Below are 20,518 nucleotides of genomic sequence, written 5' to 3'. Positions count from 1 at the left end.
ATGTTGTAGACCTCAGACTTAAACTTATCCCATGTTCCATCAGATTCTACTTCCTCAAAAGCTTTTTGCAGATTGTCACATACTTCAGTCTCGACACATCAATAGGGTTCGGGACCTTTATCCCTTCTGGTCTCTTTTTACACACGATGCAAAGTTTCATTTTACCACGAACAAGCCGATGATCTGTACCACACTCAGCACCCCTCGTGACCCGGACAGTGAACACATCTTGAAGGTCTCGTTTATGGGTGATGACAGTCAAGAATGTGCCCATGTTTGGATCTTGGATGAATCCAAGTTACCTTCTGATGGAAAAAAAAAAAATGTTGCAAATGGCGAGTTCAAATTCTGTGCAGAGCTGAAGACCATTACTGTTCATCTTACCTAGGCCATGCTTCCCTAATGCATTCCAAGTCTTGTGATCACTACCAACTTGGGCGTTGAACTCACCAAGGAGGAGGCTCTTATCTGCGTTTGGAATAGAGTTTATAACAGTTCTGAGATCTTGATAGAAAGCCATAATAGATTCCTTGCTACTAACAACAGTAGGAGCATAAACAGAAAGCACAGTAATGAAGCATTTGGATGGCAAGGGAGCTCGAAAGCACATGATTCTCTCATTAAAGCTATGAGGTTGTTCCAGATGGTTGGTTAGCACAGTATGAATTGCAAAACCTACTCCCCTGACTCGCGTTTCACCTTCAGGCTTACCCCTCCAAAAGGTGCATCCAGCACCCGACTCAGGTCAACTGGTCTTCCTCGCTCAAAAGAGTCTAAGAAAGCATGGCTGTGTCAATGCGAAAGAGTTGGCTCAGTATTGTTACAATGGCAGTGCATCGCTCAGGATTGTTTGACTTTTCTTGGTCAAGAAGTGACCCAACATTCCATGTACCAACATTTAACCTAAATCTTTTGTTTATGCATTTTCTCTTCGCGTTTCCCCTGCTGTTGTGAACAGCCATCAGCTGCAAGTTGCTGACCAGCTTGATGGATGAACAGGCATTTGCTTTGGTCACCTTTTCTAGACCCTTCCCAGATTCCTGGGTGAGCAGTGCTTCCCTAAAGAGGGCTGCTCAGACACTCAAGACCTCACTAAGGCATGCTGCTGTTCTGCCAACAAAACAACAATGTTAGATGGGTCTCGAGCGGCACCACGTGCAGATTTGAGACTATGTGCTTCCAGCTTGTTAGGCCTGCACACGTCACCACTCCATCATCATGGGACTTGGAGATATCTGTATATTTAGATGCCAATGCCACATGCTTGTACTACACACATGGCACCCTCTTCATCTACAAAACCTGGTATCCAGTGACAAGCCAGAGCAAGATGACTGAATGATTTTGAAGGCCACATGTGTTATTGTCATGGAGTTTAACCTCTCTGGTACGACCAGAAGGCCGCGGTTTTATTTTCACGGAGTTATAACTCTCCGGTACTACAAGTGCTGTGAAGTACACACCATTGGGGCATACCACTTAGAGCCCTGCACTCCCGTGGGAGTCCTGCAGGACTCGTGGGACCCGCCGCAAAGCAGTGAGGCGCGGGACAAATTTTGAAAGCTCATTGCGGGCGCGGGCGGGACCGGAAGTGCACATATGCGCGCGCGCGCGTGGGAGTGCACATATGCGGCGCGGGTGGGAGCGGTGATAAGCTGCAGTCTCGCTAACTAAAAACGTGCTTGAAATAAAATTTATAAATTATTAATTTATGTCTATCATATATAATTTGTGCTGGATATTTTATTTGGCATTAATAAAAACATTAAGATGCCTAAATTTGCAGAGAAAGTCAGATTGCGTGAGAAATAGCATCTTAAACTTGCCATTGATGACCCTAAGGGGAAATTCTTTGATCATTCTAATGACTCGCAGTTCACACCCAGCTAGCAAGAGAACCATGAGTGAATTGATTTACTTGTTGCGTTAGTCTACAACTTTAATCAGAGAGACAGGTTACACAGTGACGGTAGGCTTGACTCAATGCTATCCCAGAAATCCTTCCTGTAATATGCAAATTTGGCTGTCCAATCAGAGGCAGCCAAATTTGCATATTACAGGAAGGATTTCTGGGATAGCATTGAGTCAAGCCTACCGTCAATGTGTAACATGTCTCTCTGATTAAAGTTGTAGACTAACGCAAGCAGTAAATCAATTCACTTCTTTTACTAGCTCTGCTTTGCAATAAAAAAAAACAAAAAAACATTGGTACAAAGCAAGCCCATTCACTTTTTTATACTGATCAGAGAATTACAATGGTTTCTCATGTGATAAAAATGTGTGATTTGCAATTAAATATTTTAATCGTTTGACAGCACTAATTATTATTATTATTAGAGATACGACATGCTGAATTCAGAAACAAGGTAAACAATAACAACCATGAGCTGTAGATATTTATGCTCAAATCCACTCAAAGTAGGGGGCGGGGCACCATCACGCTGTCTCAAGACAAGAATTTTCCTGAGAAATAATGCGAACGTCTGCATCATGCGGGATTTGCGGGCGGGAGCGGGACTGAAAATCATAATTCTTTGCGGGCGCGAGTGGGTCTGCATAATGCGGGCGGGAGCAGGACTGAAAAATCCGACCCGCGCAGACCTCTAATACCACTCCAGCACTTGAGGGATTAGATGATGCAAGTTTTCCTTCTCAGCAACGCGGGGTGGTGGCTTGGGAGCACCCATGATGGACTTTGGTAAGGTCTCAAGAGACTCCCACACCAAAATTTCATTCATTTTATTCCCTGAAGCTAATAGATGCAATATAGTACAGCCAGTGGTGGACTAACTATTCAGATCATTTACTGACATACAAGTAGCAATACCACACTACAAGTAAAGGTCCTGTGTTCAAAACCTTACTTAAAAGAAGCAGCAAAATTTGCTTAAAAGTATTAGGTAATTTAATCTACTGCAATGCACCATATTCTATAAGATAATCAAATGGTTGTAGCGTCGCTGTCCTGTGAGAACCACATCTCATTTAAACAAACAAAACAAAGAAACAAACAAACACAACTAACGTTTCATGAGCTCAGCCTTGTTTACAACTTTGACAGTGTATTTTTCACCTAATCCAAGAGACTTTTTAAATAGTTTGTTTAGTTTAGGAAGTAGGATAATTTTCTGAAACCATAAACTGAAGGACTAAGTGTTCCTTTATCACCACATGCATTCAGATTCAAAAATCAACAAATATGGAGATACATGGTTTTCACTGGACAGGAAGGGTATGAAAATTTTTAATTTGAAAAGCATGGGCGGATTGGCCACTAGGAGTTTCCCAGTGGCCACTAAACCATTAAAGTAGAGACAAAACAACAAACAAACAAATGCAGTTGAAACTCTATTGCCATGTACCTTGATCAACTGGCCCATAGTGTTGTGCGATTACTGGCACAGACAGGGGTGGGGTGAGGCCCTTTTAACATGATTGGCTATGGTCTACAAAATAGTTCCACATATCCCTACCTTGTAGCCAGTTAACATCCACGTGGATCTGTCCCACCCCCCTTTCCCATCGCTGTCAGACACGCCACCTCAGAACATAATGAAATGAATGAAAGGCCAACCTAATCCCAGTTATCCGTTAAAAAAAGTATTATGGATTTAAAAAAAAAAAAAGCAACAAAATGAAGTGAAAAATTGGGGGGGGGGGGGGGGGGGGTTGTCACTCAAGGCAGGTGCAGCAAAGTTTTTTCCTTTGGTGCTTTTGCTACCTCAAAAAAAAAGTCAACACCAGCACAACCCCCAGAGCCCAGGCAAAGCACCAGTGACATGGTAAGCCTCATCAACCTTATTTGGCTAGCATGCTTTTTAGCTATATCGGTCGCCAATGAGGTAGCTGACAGTTACACAGGTATTCAATAAGGAGATTATGAATTAGTTTTTTTTTTAAATTAGTTTAGAGACTAACAAGTCAGATTGTTTTCCAGATTTAATGAAACAAAAACTACTGACATTGTATGTGTTTGCTCTGTAATTCTCAACCTGCTGTAGCTACTGTCTAGGTGAAATTAGCCTGTTACTACAACTGCTGCCTACCTTACCTAATGGTAAAGTCTACCGCTGACTAGTACTAGCTGGCTTAGTATACTAATAAAAGTATATTAACATCCTAACATTATGTACCAATATTAAATAGTACCATTTAAATATTTTACTGATAGTGTTGTTTCAGTGGTATACTAACATTGTTATTTCACTGTAAAGCCATACATCTTGTATCAGCAAAGAGAGGTGAATGAATTTCTGCCACAACAAACAAAAAAAGTCACAAGCTTAAGAGTTTGTGTACTGTGCAGAGTTTCCCAAAAACATCGTAGCACAAAGATCATTGTTAAATGGTAGAGTGAGCAGCACAATGAACACACTCTCCTAGTTAAGATGCTCTTAGTGTTAAGAGGCTTTTGGGAAACCCACCACTGGTTTGTGTATTGGTCATTTTACGCATTTTCTGGTGCAGATAGAAATTGCTGTCCAAATTTTATTGAAATAGCCTGTATAGTTTTTTTTTGCCCTTCTCCCTCTAGTCACTGATTTTGGGTATAGGCAGGATCATTTTATTCCAGGTGTCTAGCCTTGCATCAATGAGCTATTAACACTGAAATCACAGATGCATGGTCTATATAGCAACTAGGCTTGTATGTACACTTATTGTACTCAAGGGATCAGGCAAGGTGATTCCTTGAAGAGAGCTAGATAGGTGTTTATAGTTTTGAAAATGTATGGTAATGGCTCATTTCATGATGTACTGTACTTGCATAAAATTCAAGGAATAAAGCCCCAGACCCCCAGACAAATGCTTCGTCTGGAGAGTGGGCTGATTAGGGACAAATTACCAGGCCATTCTTGACTACCCCAGTTCACCCCTGCTGAAAAGTAACTAGTTTCTTATTGGTTTTACCGGGCCAAAAATCAGCAGGCTCCAGGACAGTTTCTTTCACCAGGCGGTCAGGAGGCTCAACTCCCTCCCTGTTCTGCCCCTCCTCCCCCCTGCCACAGATTCTGCCCGTACACCCCCCTGCTCCCCTTCAGCATCTGACATCATGTCACCCTCACAGTCCCCCCCAACACACACACACACACACACACACACACAACATTCATTCGCACACTGAACTCAGGGACTGCACATTTCACTTTACCTCGCTAATTTGCACTATTCTGCACTACCTCACCTTCACAGCTATTAGTTTATTGTTTATACTGCTTATTTCATGTTTACCTGCTATACCTCAAGTGCCCTTGACTATAGATCAGGGCTCAAAATTCGCAGTGGTCCGGTCACCCGAGGTGACTTAATTTGTCAGCTGTCGAGTAATTCCTGTCACTAGCCAGCCTGGCTGGCTAGTTGAAAATAAAGATATATGAAGGGAAGATTCAGACACACCGTCAACTAAATGTTTCCACATTCATGTTGTCACTCCTCTGATCAATTACATCATTCATCAGATTAAATGAGGACTCGACTCTAGGTCCATGAAAGATGGAGAGGCAACACTTAACCAGTGCACCCAGGGAGGGGTACTTGTCTGGTTTGTCGAAGACATGACCCCACCACTCCACGATGCTCTCTCCCTCCTTGAAGCTGGGGATGGTCAGGTCAACACTGAACCGCATAAGTTCCCTCTGGATATCCTGGTCTGCTGGCAAGAGGTGCCCCAGCATACCACTCAGCCTGCCAAGATATGGAAGTACCTGCAGCTTTCAGTTCTTTTTAAATCAAGGCTGAATACTTTCTTCTTTGCTGCTGTCTTTTATTAAATCAAATTTAATTTGATTTCTTTCAGCACGGACAGCACTACAAAATGGCGTCTCCACTATACAGTGCCCTATATAGAGGGCTACCGCGTGACGTCACTGTACCGCGAGATTTTGTTAGGGCGCCATATTGGAAGACCTCAAGTACATACATACATACATACATACATACATACATACTCACAATATAAAACAAACTACGAGTGAGAGTGAAGTAACACGATGGCTGATAATTCTGGTTATGTGAGTACATTACCAGCTGCAGAAAGGGCACGGTATGTGGAGAAACTGGCTGTGATTGATGGGTTTGACCCATATGATAAAACTCGGGGCAAGGGAGAATGGAAACATAAGGAGGATCTGACACCAATTCTGCCATCTGTTTGCTACCCAGACATCGTAAACTATTTGTTGTTTACACCCAGTGCCTACACTGCGGATGACTTGAAGGCCTACAAAGGGCTACAGGCTTACAATTATGTTGTTAGTGGCTTGGTTCGTGATATTACAGCTGTTGTTAAGAATAACCTACACATAGTTATGGCCAAGGTAATCTTGTTGATATCTTTTAATAATATATCTTTTCAGCTGAAAAATTAATACTTTTTGTTACTAATAAGGTATCCATAATTTAGCAAGCCGGAGCGCGCTGCTTAATTTGAGGGGGAGCAAGCCGGAGCGCGCTCCGGCAGCTATTTACACTGGATCCGGTGTAAATAGCTGCCGGATCATAATTACAGCAAACTAGTAAATACAGTAAAGGAAAAACTTGAGACTGAAAGGTTTTAACAGTCATCCAAATGACTGAACGTAAACATTGCTACAGTAACATACCAGCTATTATGTTGTTGACATTAGCCAGTGCTAACAGCTAGCTGCTAGTACACTGCTACAACACAGACACCGACCCTAATAATACAGTTCTTGGTCATTGCCTGGTAACAGCAAATTTATAACGGGCTATGTCTCAACAGACTAAGAAGTTATTTCAATGACATTTAATAACATTTTGTTTATCCTGAGGACCGAAAGTAAATGAAAATGTGAACAAACCTTAACTGTAATAAGATGGCGACCACCGGCTCCAGGGACGACCCACTGATGTAGGCATGTTACCCAGCCTGACAGAAAATATTTGTAGGCATCCAAACTCTTATACGCTTTCAGATCAATAGAGATCTTGCAGTCGCGTGACCGGAAAGTACACAACCCCCATCTTGTCGGTCAAAAAGACAGCTGAATACTGCTGCACTCGTGTACAGAATGGATCAATTTCAACCGACGGACTACACGGCTCATTTTTCTAATGAACAGATAACTAGATATATGTCTAAAATAAACGATCTACAGATTTGTGACCCTTATGGCTTACCGGACGGAGTTTTCACGACCGGATTTTGAACTGCCAGCGGAATACCCGGACGTGTATGATTACCTCATTAACTTTCCCTCGCTGTTCAGTGGTGAAGCACTGCGTGCTTAGAAATCTCTGGACAGTTTTCTTTACAGAAATTCAGGATTTGACAGCGACTCAGATGTGGCATCTTGTAAACAAGAAAATAATCCTCATTGGATGGGTAAGTCACTTAAGTATTGAGTATAGCACTGACCAGCCGATTATAGAATAGAATAAGGTAATTCCAAATAGTCCGTCTTGTTTACATGGATCTGGCGTTGGAGAGGTAGAGGCTTGGCAGTGGAGGTTTGAGTAGCTGTTTTCTGAGCTTAGTCAACAGGCCGGCTCTGCCTGTAGCCTCGCTTTTGCTTCCACTCCCGGCGCCGCCTCCTTCGCTTTGCTTCCAATAACAATCCACGGAGACCCCGCTGGTCTCGCCATCTCGTCCGGAATGTTTTTTTTTTTTTTTTCTCGTCCGGAATGTTGTGCATGCGATGGAAATCGCTACAAACCGTCATTTTCTGCTGGAAACCAATGTCCAGTAAGTCCATACGGTTGTAGTGGATATTGAAATCCGGTACAGACGAACAACACGCAAAAATACACACAAAAAACATAAACGTGCACAGGTAGGGAGAGCTTGTAGCCGCAGCCGTTGTAGTAGAATTGTATATAGTAGGGTTTTCCAGAAGAAAAGGTAGAAGTAAAAGCAGAAGTAGAACCAGAAGTAGAAGGCGGAATATGGCGTTTGACCGACACGATGGCGTCTGTCACAATCTGGATCGGCTGTGACGTCACATGCAAGTGCTCCATACCTGTGTATGGTGATGGGTTTTTAACGACATAGGTATACAGATCATGTGGGTCGAAGTCAGGTAAAGACGAGGGCTTCGTGTACTTCCGTATGTCAGTGAACAATCCTGGTGGAAGCAGGTAAACGTCGTTCTCTAAGCCTGCTAACCTCAATTTTTGCAAATACCTCTCCCTCTGCTCGCCCTGTAAATGCCCTACGTTGCTGGATAGTGAAGGTGTTTTCTGCATCTCGCTCCTTTTTCTTTTGCGTTTTTCGTTTGTCGCCTTCCTCGCATTCAAACTGATTCGAGCCGTGACGTCCAAAATGGCAGCCCAACGATGCATCACATGACTTGGTCACGTGGGTGAAAAACCTCAATAGTGAGCAATTTCGGACACAGGGATTGTCAAAAGACGCGCGTGCCCTCTTTCGAATGCTGACGTAATCAAGCCGGAAGTTTTGTTTGTTTTGATAGCGATCAGGAAAGTTTGAAAAAAGTAGGAAATTCAGTCCGATGACTCAATCCAGCTTCCAGAGGTCTGGTCTGCACTCTGACTGATGTGTGCACGCTCTGGCCAGCAGGAGAAGAGGTGCGAAATGATGCTGCTTGCCCTTCACAGCGAGATGTACTCGTCGCTATGGCGTCAATATCAAAGCAGGAGGAGGAGGCGCAAACCGGCATGAACTGTCTATGGGTGCGAAGCGACCTCCTTGCCCTTTGGATCAATATCAACCCCCCCCCCAAATTTTTTTTCTCATCGGATCTACACGATTCACGTAGGTCACCCATTTTGGTTTCAAAACGGCGAATTTCGCCGAAAGGTGATGGATTTTCATGTATGAAAAGTACATAGTTCCATTCCACCAGGGAGTACAACAAAATACAATAAACTCAAAAATATGGTCAAGGTCTCTTCTCTTTTATATACAACCCCGATTCCAAAAAAGTTGGGACAAAGTACAAATTGTAAATAAAAACGGAATGCAATGATGTGGAAGTTTCAAAATTACATATTTTATTCAGAATAGAACATAGATGGCATATCAAATGTTTAAACTGAGAAAATGTATCATTTAAAGAGAAAAATTAGGTGATTTTAAATTTCATGACAACAACACATCTCAAAAAAGTTGGGACAAGGCCATGTTTACCACTGTGAGACATCCCCTTTTCTCTTTACAACAGTCTGTAAACATCTGGGGACTGAGGAGACAAGTTGCTCAAGTTTAGGGATAGGAATGTTAACCCATTCTTGTCTAATGTAGGATTCTAGTTGCTCAACTGTCTTAGGTCTTTTTTTGTTGTATCTTCCGTTTTATGATGCGCCAAATGTTTTCTATGGGTGAAAGATCTGGACTGCAGGCTGGCCAGTTCAGTACCCGGACCCTTCTTCTACGCAGCCATGATGCTGTAATTGATGCAGTATGTGGTTTGGCATTGTCATGTTGGAAAATGCAAGGTCTTCCCTGAAAGAGACGTCATCTGGATGGGAGCATATGTTGCTCTAGAACCTGGATATACCTTTCAGCATTGATGGCGTCTTTCCAGATGTGTAAGCTGCCCATGCCACATGCACTAATGCAACGCCATACCATCAGAGATGCAGGCTTCTGAACTAAGCGCTGATGATAACTTGGGTCGTCCTTCTCCTCTTTAGTCCGAATGACACAAGGTCCCTGATTTCCATAAAGAACTTCAAATTTTGATTCGTCTGACCACAGAACAGTTTTCTACTTTGCCACAGTCCATTTTAAATGAGCCTTGGCCCAGAGAAGACGTCTGGGCTTCTGAATCATGTTTAGATACGGCTTCTTCTTTGAACTATAGAGTTTTAGCTGGCAACGGCAGATGGTGTGGTGAATTGTGTTCACAGATAATGTTCTCTGGAAATATTCCTGAGCCCATTTTGTGATTTCCAATACAGAAGCATCTGTATGTGATGCAGTGCCATCTAAGGACCCGAAGATCACGGGCACCCAGTATGGTTTTCCGGACTTGATCCTTACGCACAGAGATTCTTCCAGATTCTCTGAATCTTTTGATGATATTATGCACTGTAGATGATATGGTCAAACTCTTTGCAATTTTACACTGTCGAACTCCTTTCTGATATTGCTCCACTATTTGTCGGAGCAGAATTAGGCCACATCCACACGACAACGGCAACGTGATGTTATTTTAAAAAAATATCGTCTCCAAATGGGCAACGATCAGTAGAATATCAGGTCCATATGGCAACGCAACGCTTGCTGAAAACGATGCAATACACATGCCACACCACTACGTGCGCTGTAACGGTCCCATCGAAGACACCAGAAAAATACAAGAAAAAAATCTTGGCACGGACGCATGCGCACAAACCCCTTCTTCTTCCCTTTACACAACAACAAGAAGAAAATGGCTGCGACCACGCTGGAAAAAACCAACCCTCTTGTTTGGACTGATAACGAGGTGAAGTTACTCCTGCGAGTGACTCTGAATTACAAAACCGCAAAATATCAGGAGAATGTGGACTGGGAAACATGCCAGGCCAAGTATGGCGATATTACGCTCGCCTTTCGGCAGCAATACACCACCGGGGAAATGGCTGCCGGTAAGGACTTTCCTCACGACCCCAGCAGCATCTCAAAGGCCCAGATTGCTGCAAAGCTGAAGGGTATTAGAAACAAATACCGGCATGCCGTCGACTCTGGGCGTCGGAGTGGCCACGGACGTGTGGTTTTTGTTTTCTTTGAATTATGCGAAGAGATCTGGGGTGGTTCGCCTGGAACCGACAGCATCCCATCGGGCATCGAGAGTGCTGATTTGGTGGAAAGATTGGTGGAAGATTCGGCCTCCTCCTCCTCGACATCTGATTCTCCCTGGTCATCTGTTGAGCCAGAGGTTTCTTCGGCTTCCACCGTGTCCAATCCGTCTGCTGCAGAGGTCAACCGGCGGAGAAATTTGCTTCAGGTAAGCAAGCACATGGTTTCATGATTTCAATCTTGAAGGCCTACTTGCTGTGAGTTATATGTTATGCTACTTCAAAGCTGGCACGGTGTAACGTTCGGTATGCTCATGTTGCTTTAGGGTGTTGCAAGTGGATAAAGGATGGCCAAGGCACTGTTCTTCTTCCATAAAAAGCTTTTACTCAGTATAGCTAGTTCATTTTTAACTTTTAAAAAGCCAACATGTTTCGGCCTCACCCCAGGCCTTCTTCAGGGCTTAAAAATACAAACTGCTTTATGGTGGTGTTGTGGAGTGTTTGCTACTGGTGATGCATTCTAAAATGTATAAACTTTTTGTTTTTTTAAGGCAAAACTAGAAAGCCACAGAGGGGACAGGCTGAGGAGGAAGGCCCCAATGGATGCAGCTGTGCAGGAGGATCTCCAGATTAAGAGGAGAATGCTGCAGCTCATGGAGGAGTCGGAGAAGCGTGCCAATGAGAACCTGGAGCGGACGAACAACATTGAACTCATCACGAACACTATAAAGAATGGGTTTGAAATGCTAGACACTTTTGCTCCAGCAACAGCCACAAGCCCCTGCTCCACACCTGTATAGGCCATACATGCCAGCGCACCATGCAGCACCACCGTACCTGCACACACCGCATCATCATGCAGATGCATACACACCATTACACACCACCCCATCACACAGCGCTCAACGTACACACACTGCTCCAGGTTTCTCGTACAGAAGGGCACTGCTGCAAGAGGATGACGTGGACACAAAGTGCCTCACTGTGCCTGCTAGTTTAATTTTTTGTTATGTAGTTTTATTAGTGTGCATAGTTTAACTTTTTCTTATTGTGTGAACATTTCTTAAAGCATTTTTATTTAATTCATATTACTTTTTTAAATTGTGTGAACATTTCTTAAAGCATTATTTTATTCATATAACTTTAAATTGTGTGTGAACATTTCTTAGAATTTATTTAATTCATATTACTTTTTAAATTGTGTGAACATTTCTTAGAGCATTTTTATTTAATTCATATAACTTTTTAAATTGTGTGATCATTTTGAAAATCAGTCTTACCCAATAAAAAAGAAATTCAAGAAATGGTTCAGTTACTTGTTTATTTAAAAGAGAAGCAGTATACAAAAGTGAATGCAATGCAGTGGTTATTACAGTCTGTTGAAGGGTCCTCTGACTCTTTTCCCCTCTGCCTCCATTATAGTCAGGTAACTGTTGCTTTGTGTGGAAGGCTGTACTTTCTGTTTATCAAAGCAGGTGTAAATTGTCTGTCTGGCAGGTAAGTCAGGTTGATGTGTAAACAATTTCACAGTATTCTTATCCAATAGAAAGCAGGCAAGAAATGGTTTGAGTCACTTGTCTATACATGTACAACACCCGCACAGTTTACTAAATATCCACAGTATACTAAATAAATCCACACTAAAGAATTCTATATACAAAAAGTGATTGGTTCATTAAAAAAAGCAGTGAACAGAAGTTACAGTGGTACATACAAAACTGTTCAAGGGTCAAGGAACTTTGTAATCACCTCTTCTGACCCTTCTCCCCTCTGTCTCATTACAGTCAGTCAGGTAACTGTTGCTTTGTGTGGAAGGCTGTACTTCCTGGTCACATTGTACAGCACTCTCCACACAGTGTTCGTCCATGGTCTCACTGTTTTCTTCACAGTAGTTGTGGAGAGCAAAGCAGGCATAAATTACATAGGGCAAGTCACTGAGGTTTATGTCCATTGCTCTTCTCAGGGATGCAAATCTGGCCTTCAGCCGACCAAAAGCACACTCAATGACCATGCGTGCCCTACACAAACATAACCCAAAGTACTGCTCTTGTGGCGTGGAGCCACCGTTTGAATATTCCTTCATCAGGAAAGGTAGTAGTGGATAGGCTGGGTCACCCAGGAGAAATATGGGGATGGGTTCCTCATCATCCACTATCCGCTTTTTCAATGCTGGAATCTTGCCGGTTTTAAAGTAGGCGCTGATCTTTGAATTAGCAAACACTCGCGCATCGTGCGTACTGCCAGGCCACTTTATAACTACATCCATAAATCTGTACTTGTAGTCACACACTGCTTGTACATTTAACGAATGTTTACCCTTTCTGTTGATGTAGTCCATGGCGTGGGATGATGGCTGCTTGATTTCAATGTGGGTCCCGTCGACCGCTCCCAAACACTGTGGCATGCCATGTACACGGTGAAAGCCAGACACAAGCTCCTCTGCCTCGGGTTCTGTGAAGGGCAGCTTGATATATTTCGGACTGCGGTGGAGCGCAATGGCTTTGCATGTCTGCCTCACGACGACGGAGACAGCCTGCCGCGACAGGCCGAAGGAGTTAGCCGTCTTCCGTAGCCTTCCCTCGTCGCTCACGTAGTACAGCATGCAAGCGACCTTCTTTAACGGTCCAATCGCTTCTCTCATGTTGGTTGTTTGGCCTTCAATATGAGGACGAAGTTCTTCGCTCAGGGACACAAGTGAAGCTCTGGACATCCGAAAGTTCTCTCTCCACTCTGCGTCCACAACAACACCATTCACGAAGTTGTCCCACCAGCTACTGGTTCTTCCCGGTCTCACCCAAAATCATCATCTTTTGGCCCGTCTAGTTACACGCCGTGGTGGGTTTAAAAGAATCTGACGCGTGTGGCCGTGTAAGCGTCTCCGCCGCTCGCCTAGTCGCTGCAACTCCTCTAAATTTTGTCTCAATAATGCGAATAAACTTAGCAGCGTCTGCAGCACTGAAAATACTACTACTATGGGGGCCGCCATTGTTGTTGTTATGAATGAGGCGCGCGAGAGTCATGTGGCTGGTCATGTGGCTGTGATGTCATCGTAAACAAATCCGTTCTACTCATCCAGATGACTTCGCAACGGCAACGTTGCCAGATCTTTCCACTCTGGAACCCGTTCTCAAAAAGATTGCGTTTTGGGCACCCAAAACGCCGGTGCCGTGTGGACGCCAGGCCTAAACGATAAGCTATTGTATCGGAGTCACCTGAATCCGTTGTTGTGTGGACAGGGCCTTAGGGGGATTGGTGAGCCTCTTCCCATCTTTACTTCTGAGAGCCGCTGCCACTCCAAGATGCTCTTTTTATACCCAGTCATGTTAATGACCTATTGCCAATTGACCTAATGAGTTGCAATTTGGTCCTCCAGCTGTTCCTTTTTTGTACCTTTAACTTTTTCAGCCTCTTATTGCCCCTGTCCCAACTTTGAGATGTGTTGCTGTCATGAAATTTCAAATGAGCCAATATTTGGCATGAAATTTCAAAATGTCTCACTTTCGACATTTTATATGTTGTCTATGTTCTATTGTGAATACAATATCAGTTTTTGAGATTTGTAAATTATTGCATTCTGTTTTTATTTACAATTTGTACTTTGTCCCAACTTTTTTGGAATCGGGGTTGTAATATAAAAAGCTGTTTCTCTAACCATTAGGCCATGGCATCCCCATTTATGATAAAGCACACAGTTTGAAAACTTCTCAACATACTAGAAGGGACTTTCTAAGTAGTCTTGCATATCTTCAGTAGCTCAGATTGAAAATATTGCAATTCAAGTGTAGCGAATGGACCGGAAATGCAGGACCCAAGGTTAAAAAGTGTGTTTGTGCAAGTATTCTATTGTCTACATTGTCAACACATGGATAATCTGTGTGACCTAGTCCTAAGCTAATCATGCTGGTAGCTATGTAGCTAACAAATGCAAGTTAGTTTGCTAGCAAATGTACCGTACAGTGGCATTTCATGGCGCACTGCAGCAGATTTTATTGTTACATTTACTTGGCTATTGTAGAGGGGAAAGTATGAAATGACTTGCCAATAGGTACAAAAACAGAAGAATCAATCATTCTGTTTTAAACTGATGGACTGTGTGTGTGTGTGTGCGCTTGACTGAAGTGCCATTTTTTTAAGGTTTTAAATCATTAAAATCTTCAACTATATGCTTAACTTTACTGCTTGGGCAGTGCAGTGGTGAATGCTATCACCTCACAGCAAGACGGTTTCAGGTTCAAACCTCACAGCCAACAGAGGCCTTTCTGTGTGGAGTCTGCATGTTCTCATGTTTCCTCCGGGTGCTCTGGTTTCCCCCACAGTTCAAAGACATACAGATTATAATAGTGGGGCTGCTGTCATTGGCACAAACTGTAGTGGTTTCCTAGTCATAATATATGTACATATCTTGCTATGGCAATGCTAATTAAATTAAACTTTGTGTACTTTTGGTTGAAGGCTCATTTTTGCACTCTTGCACATTAAACATTTTTGAAAGAAACTTCATCTCATCTCATTATCTCTAGCCGCTTTATCCTGTTCTACAGGGTCGCAGGCAAACTGGAGCCTATCCCAGCTGACTACGGGCGAAAGGCGGGGTACACCCTGGACAAGTCGCCAGGTCATCACAGGGCTGACACATAGACACAGACACCCATTCACACTTGAAAGAAACTTGTTTTATGAATTTATTCAGGAAGAGAAACAGAAGTTGCAAAGATGAATACGTCTCCAATAACAAGAAAACCCTATGAAGAAAACATTTACATATTGTTTAATGTAATCACGTCAGGAACTTCTCATATGTGGTGTGTAGCCTCTCATGTATCAGATAAGCCTTTGTCAACAATGCTCTATAAAGTAAATACAAATTCCTGCAGTACCATGTAAGGCAGTGACTAATCATTTATTGATGCCCCCTTGTTTCCCCTCTGTGCCCCTCCTGCTACCCCCATGACCCCCTTAATTTGGTCTAGACAGGCCACTGTTTACAGCTAAATTAACCTTAACACTATAGCCTTTTAAGTAAACCACTTTTCATTGCTTTGTACTGTACACAACAATAACAAAAAGTGACCGTGGTAGTGCCTAAGGGACTGGGAAACAGGGGTGCCCATCAGTGTGTCTCAATGGACTTATTAATATCCAGAACAGCAGCTGTTAGTCAGAGACTGATGTAAAGGGGAGAATGAGCATAGGGGATAGACACAGGAGAGTGGCTCAAATTAGACCCTGGAATCTGTGTATGAAGTTCACAGGGGGATTCATTTTCAATTTGAAATTATATATGTTGTAATATGCACCGTCATCCATACAAACTCCTTCCACTCTCCACCTTTACTCTGAATCTTTTCTTCCAAAATAAACATTTGCACAGCAGTAGACCAAGTATACTGCTAATCACTGTAGGCTACTTCACTTGATGACCAAAAGCAATTCAACAATGTCATCAGTTTAGGTAAGTCAGAGAAAAATAAAGCTCCACTAGGCTACACTGTGTCAATTTAGGGACTTTTCTACAAGAAATCTTTCACCATGAAGTACTTGCGCTTAGTTTTGTCTTTCAATGGAATTTGTCTCTGCAGAAATATTCTGTACACAATCACAACACTTGCATTAACATAACCCCCATGCATCCATACTAAAAATGGGGCAATATGACTGTTATCATGATAACTTATGGCATAATACAGTATTCTGATAGTATTGGGAAGTTTTTTGTGGGAGGGGGGCACTGTATGGGTAAGAATTTATGTTAAAAAAAAAGAGAAAATACTCAGTAAATTATGAATTTATCCACTTACTAGGTCTACACCTGAAAGTACATGGTATATAATAGGCTACTGTAGTATGCAGGTTAAAATGTTATATTTGCCTAGGTCGCCTCTTGCCATCTCCATTTTGCCACTCTAAGTTTAGCATTTGAAAATGTGTTTCTCTTTGGATGACAGTTGGCTACCAAAGATTTGAGAGGTCAAGTTAATGCAAGAAATTTTGAAAATGAATTCATGTCAGTTTAGGTTAATCTGGTTTAGCTGTTGGATGAAGAGTGTTTCTTTGCACTTAGCCTACGTGCAGTAATTACAATACTTTACCCATATGATTGCACACAGGCTACACTCCCTCATATGACTTACCGTACAGTTCACTGACCTACTGATCAAGGCACAAATCACTGGGACGTTTTCATTTTGTGTTTTGTTTCAGCAGTACAGTTCTATTGTGAAAATGATCACAACCATTGCTGTGACCGAATAAAATAGAAAACAATGCAATTCTGACTGAAGCATTTGCAAGCTTATAATGAACACCTTTGAAAACAAGCTGGCTAATATTGTTGTGTTTGAGTTTTCCAGTGCCCCCATAAAACAGCAATAATAATAATAATAATAATAATAATAATAATAAAAGTGCCCTGTGATGACCTGGCGACTTGTCCAGGGTGTACCCTGCCTTTCGCCCGTAGTCAGCTGGGATAGGCTCCAGCTTGCCTGCGACCCTGTAGAACAGGATAAAGCGGCTAGAGATAATGAGATGAGATGAGATAATAAAAGTGCCCTGTGATGACCTGGCGACTTGTCCAGGGTGTACCCTGCCTTTCGCCCGTAGTCAGCTGGGATAGGCTCCAGCTTGCCCGCGACCCTGTAGAACAGGATAAAGCGGCTAGAGATAATGAGATGAGATAAAAGTCTCCCCTTGTTTTGCTATTAAAAAAAAAAAAAACCTATCCGGGTTGGAAGAAACTAATAACTGCAGAACGAACAATATCAACGTAAAATACGAAGTTGCTTTTATGTTCTAAGCTTAGTCGGATTTCAAGTTAGCTCATGAAGCACGGCTCTGCGCGCCACACAGGGAGGGCTTTCCAGAAGGCGCTGCATCTTGTGCACATCTAATTAAACAGCTCAAGACCAGACGAGCCGGGAAGGATATGAGACAGGTGCTCGAGGTAAACAAGACTTAATTTTAGAGCGTACAGCCTCCGAGTGCGCGTGCGTTGGGGTGTGTTTACGAGCTGGCCGATTTCTCTCTCCGTCTTTGCAGCAAGCTGCATCCACTTAGATCCAGCCAGTCATGCAAAAATAATGAAATCACCGAGCGCGCACGCGCATCCATCACCGGTTTCGTGCCTTGCTTTCCTTAAGAACAAAAATACAGGAGACTCACGGGTTGCTTTTCAGGCGAATGTCAATCTTCATCTAACACAACCCAGTTAATCTTGTCAAGTTTAAATCATAGCCGAACACTTAGCCTCACGAAAGACTTGGATTTGCAAGCGACATACTGCACAGTGACCAGTGCACATTTAGTGAGCAGAGATTTTAACTGGTATCTATTTTACCACCACCCCCGGTCTGTAACACATTCATTCACACAAGAAAACTACCTCATTAGCATTAGTGCTGTATCTGCTGCTATTGCTCATTTGCACTACTGTCATATACACCTCATAAGCTGCTCTTCTAGTACCTTCTCCGTTATCGCACTACTGCTATTTTGTGCATTGTTTGATTTGAGTGCATTTTTATCCACCCACCATCCATCCATCTATTTTTTTTAGTTTGTGTGTGTATAATCTCTGCTTTTTACAAGCAAGGTGAGAGAGAAACGACATTTCGATTCTCCTGTCATATATATATATATATATATATATATATATATATATATATATATATATTTATTATAGTGTGTTGACGAAGAATCTTTGCGTCATCATTTAGAAAAGCGATCATTGCAAAAAGAAAAGGGCCATCTCACGAAATGTATCGTATCTATCTATCTAATCCCAATCATGTACAGCATTTTTAACATGGAACTGCATCGCACCGTCGGAAAATTCGCAGACGCAGATACGTACAAAACGCAAACGCACGCAACAGCGCGTGAAGACGCACGACAGGCTCCGCACATTCATATTACTGCACGCGCAGTGTTTACTTTCGATTGTAAGACAGATGATTTAACAAAGGGATAGAACTCAACCAAAACGTTAAAGTGGCTGAATGAACTGTACCTAGCGACTCCCGCCGGCGAGGCAGCTTGGCTCTTTCCTCTTCCTTCGTCTCTCTTGTCCTTGAGCGGAACAACCTGGAATGGTGGCCGTGCTGATGACAGTGGGTGTAGTATAGACCCGCAGCAGCGAGGAAGCACAGCACAGAGAATCACCTTGTCTGTCACGACTACGATCACTGCCTCAGCCCTTTAAACGCTTGATATCGCCTCTCTCGCAGAGAACACGACTAGAGGCGATAGAACCAGAGTCATACTGCACTGCTGGGTCGATAGAGGGAGACTGCTAGTTAAAAAAACAACAACAACCTAGCACTGAACTCTCGCGAGAGAGAAAAAAAAAGCCCACCCAATTCTAATAAGTGGAGGCTGGTGGTCTTTGAAATATTGGAGGCTCAGTTTTGTGTCTACGTAATGATTTAAAAAAATTTTATTTATATGTGAATTCTGCCCTCCTTTCTTTTTGTAGGAAATGGTCTTATTACCCTGTCATATCAACAAGGATTCTTTCTGGCCCGGCGCCAGGAACAGTTTACTAAGGGGGCAAATATTTTTTTCATAGAGTGTGTAGTAGTGATGGCGGTCTGACAACGTGTTTCAAACAATTAACTGCGCCAACCACAAAACCACGGCCCCGAAGGTTATTTGCTTTAGTCCGGGAAAATCATGTGGCATATTACCAGGGCAGTTGCGCTTTATCAACCCCCGTGCCCACCTGTTACCCCTCCAATTTTCTCACAGACACGCGGTACAACCGGAAAGATGCCAAACATAAAACAACACACACAAACCTACAGGCAAGTCCTTTAAATTTAAAATACATGCAAATAGCTCCGCGGCATGAAAACAAAACGTCAATGCAAGTCTAAGGTACTTGGCTCGGCGACCAAAATAATATTTTAAAAAATCAACAGACCCCGCGGCTGCACCAGTAATAGCCTTCCTGACTCGCACTGAGTCAACGCTAACCACTTAATCCGCGATCCCAGTTTAGGTGTGTAGGGGACTAAACACTCTGAAGTGATGAATTTTCACCCCTGCTGCATGGGGGGTGACGTCAACGACACATATTCTTACGCTATTTGCGCACAAAGCGGACCATATATGAACACATACACCAACATAAACGGAGATAAACTTAGCCTACAAAGAAAGAAAATGGATTCACAATATTGTGATTGAATTCGTTTAATTCGGTGGGGGAAAGACTACTCCCGCAAACTGACTGCATATTGCAGGATATTGCAGAGACAGTGCACTTGTAAGTGTACATGTAAAACCCCCGCCAGCGCGACCCCTCCCCTTGTCCTTATCACAGGTCTGTGTGTGCGCGGCTGTGTCAGCATTTCACACACACACCCACAATAGTAGTCCCCAGTAGTTAGGATTGATACATATGTCTAAACAGGGTTAATATTAAATTCAGGCTTTTTGAAATAATCCTACCTTAATACAGTTGAATTCTACGATTGCAACGTAAGAATCATAACAATCAATCAGATTTGTTCTACCGTGCCAGTTTTAGTAGTGATTTATATGAAATGTATTTTTGTGCAATGGGCAACCACTTAATATTTCGTATTTGAAAATGTAAATTATTAATACGTCTATAATACATTATATTTTCATAAGAAAACAATTAAGTGATCTGAGTCTCCGTTGAGGGGGCGGGGCTGTAGCCACGAGGGGGCGATGCCCCCTTTCGCCCCCCCATGGCGCCGGGCCTGGATTCTTTTCCAGAGACTTGACCAGTGGCGGCACGGTGGTGTGGTGGTTAGCGCTGTCGCCTCACAGCAAGAAGGTCCTGGGTTCGAGC

General features: G+C 42.9%; 2 protein-coding genes across 2 annotated transcripts in view; both read right to left on the bottom strand.

Annotated features, from left to right (window-relative positions):
* ache (acetylcholinesterase) overlaps window positions 1-18,981 on the bottom strand; it is a 53,426-nt gene extending 34,445 nt beyond the window's left edge. Inside the window, exon 1 of the mRNA XM_060935814.1 lies at window positions 18,707-18,981. The gene's annotated coding sequence lies outside the window, so the exon portion shown is untranslated. The remainder of the gene's footprint in view (window positions 1-18,706) is intronic.
* LOC132885101 (putative nuclease HARBI1) lies at window positions 12,428-13,408 on the bottom strand. Its single transcript, XM_060919421.1, has one exon. The coding sequence runs from the start codon at window positions 13,406-13,408 to the stop codon at window positions 12,428-12,430; it is 981 nt and encodes a 326-aa protein (XP_060775404.1).
* Window positions 18,982-20,518: the final 1,537 nt, after the last annotated feature.

Source organism: Neoarius graeffei, chromosome 1 (genome assembly GCF_027579695.1).
Source record: "Neoarius graeffei isolate fNeoGra1 chromosome 1, fNeoGra1.pri, whole genome shotgun sequence".
Taxonomy (NCBI): domain Eukaryota; kingdom Metazoa; phylum Chordata; class Actinopteri; order Siluriformes; family Ariidae; genus Neoarius; species Neoarius graeffei.
Note: the sequence above shows the minus strand (reverse complement) of the source record. Positions and strands in the feature narration are given on the sequence as shown.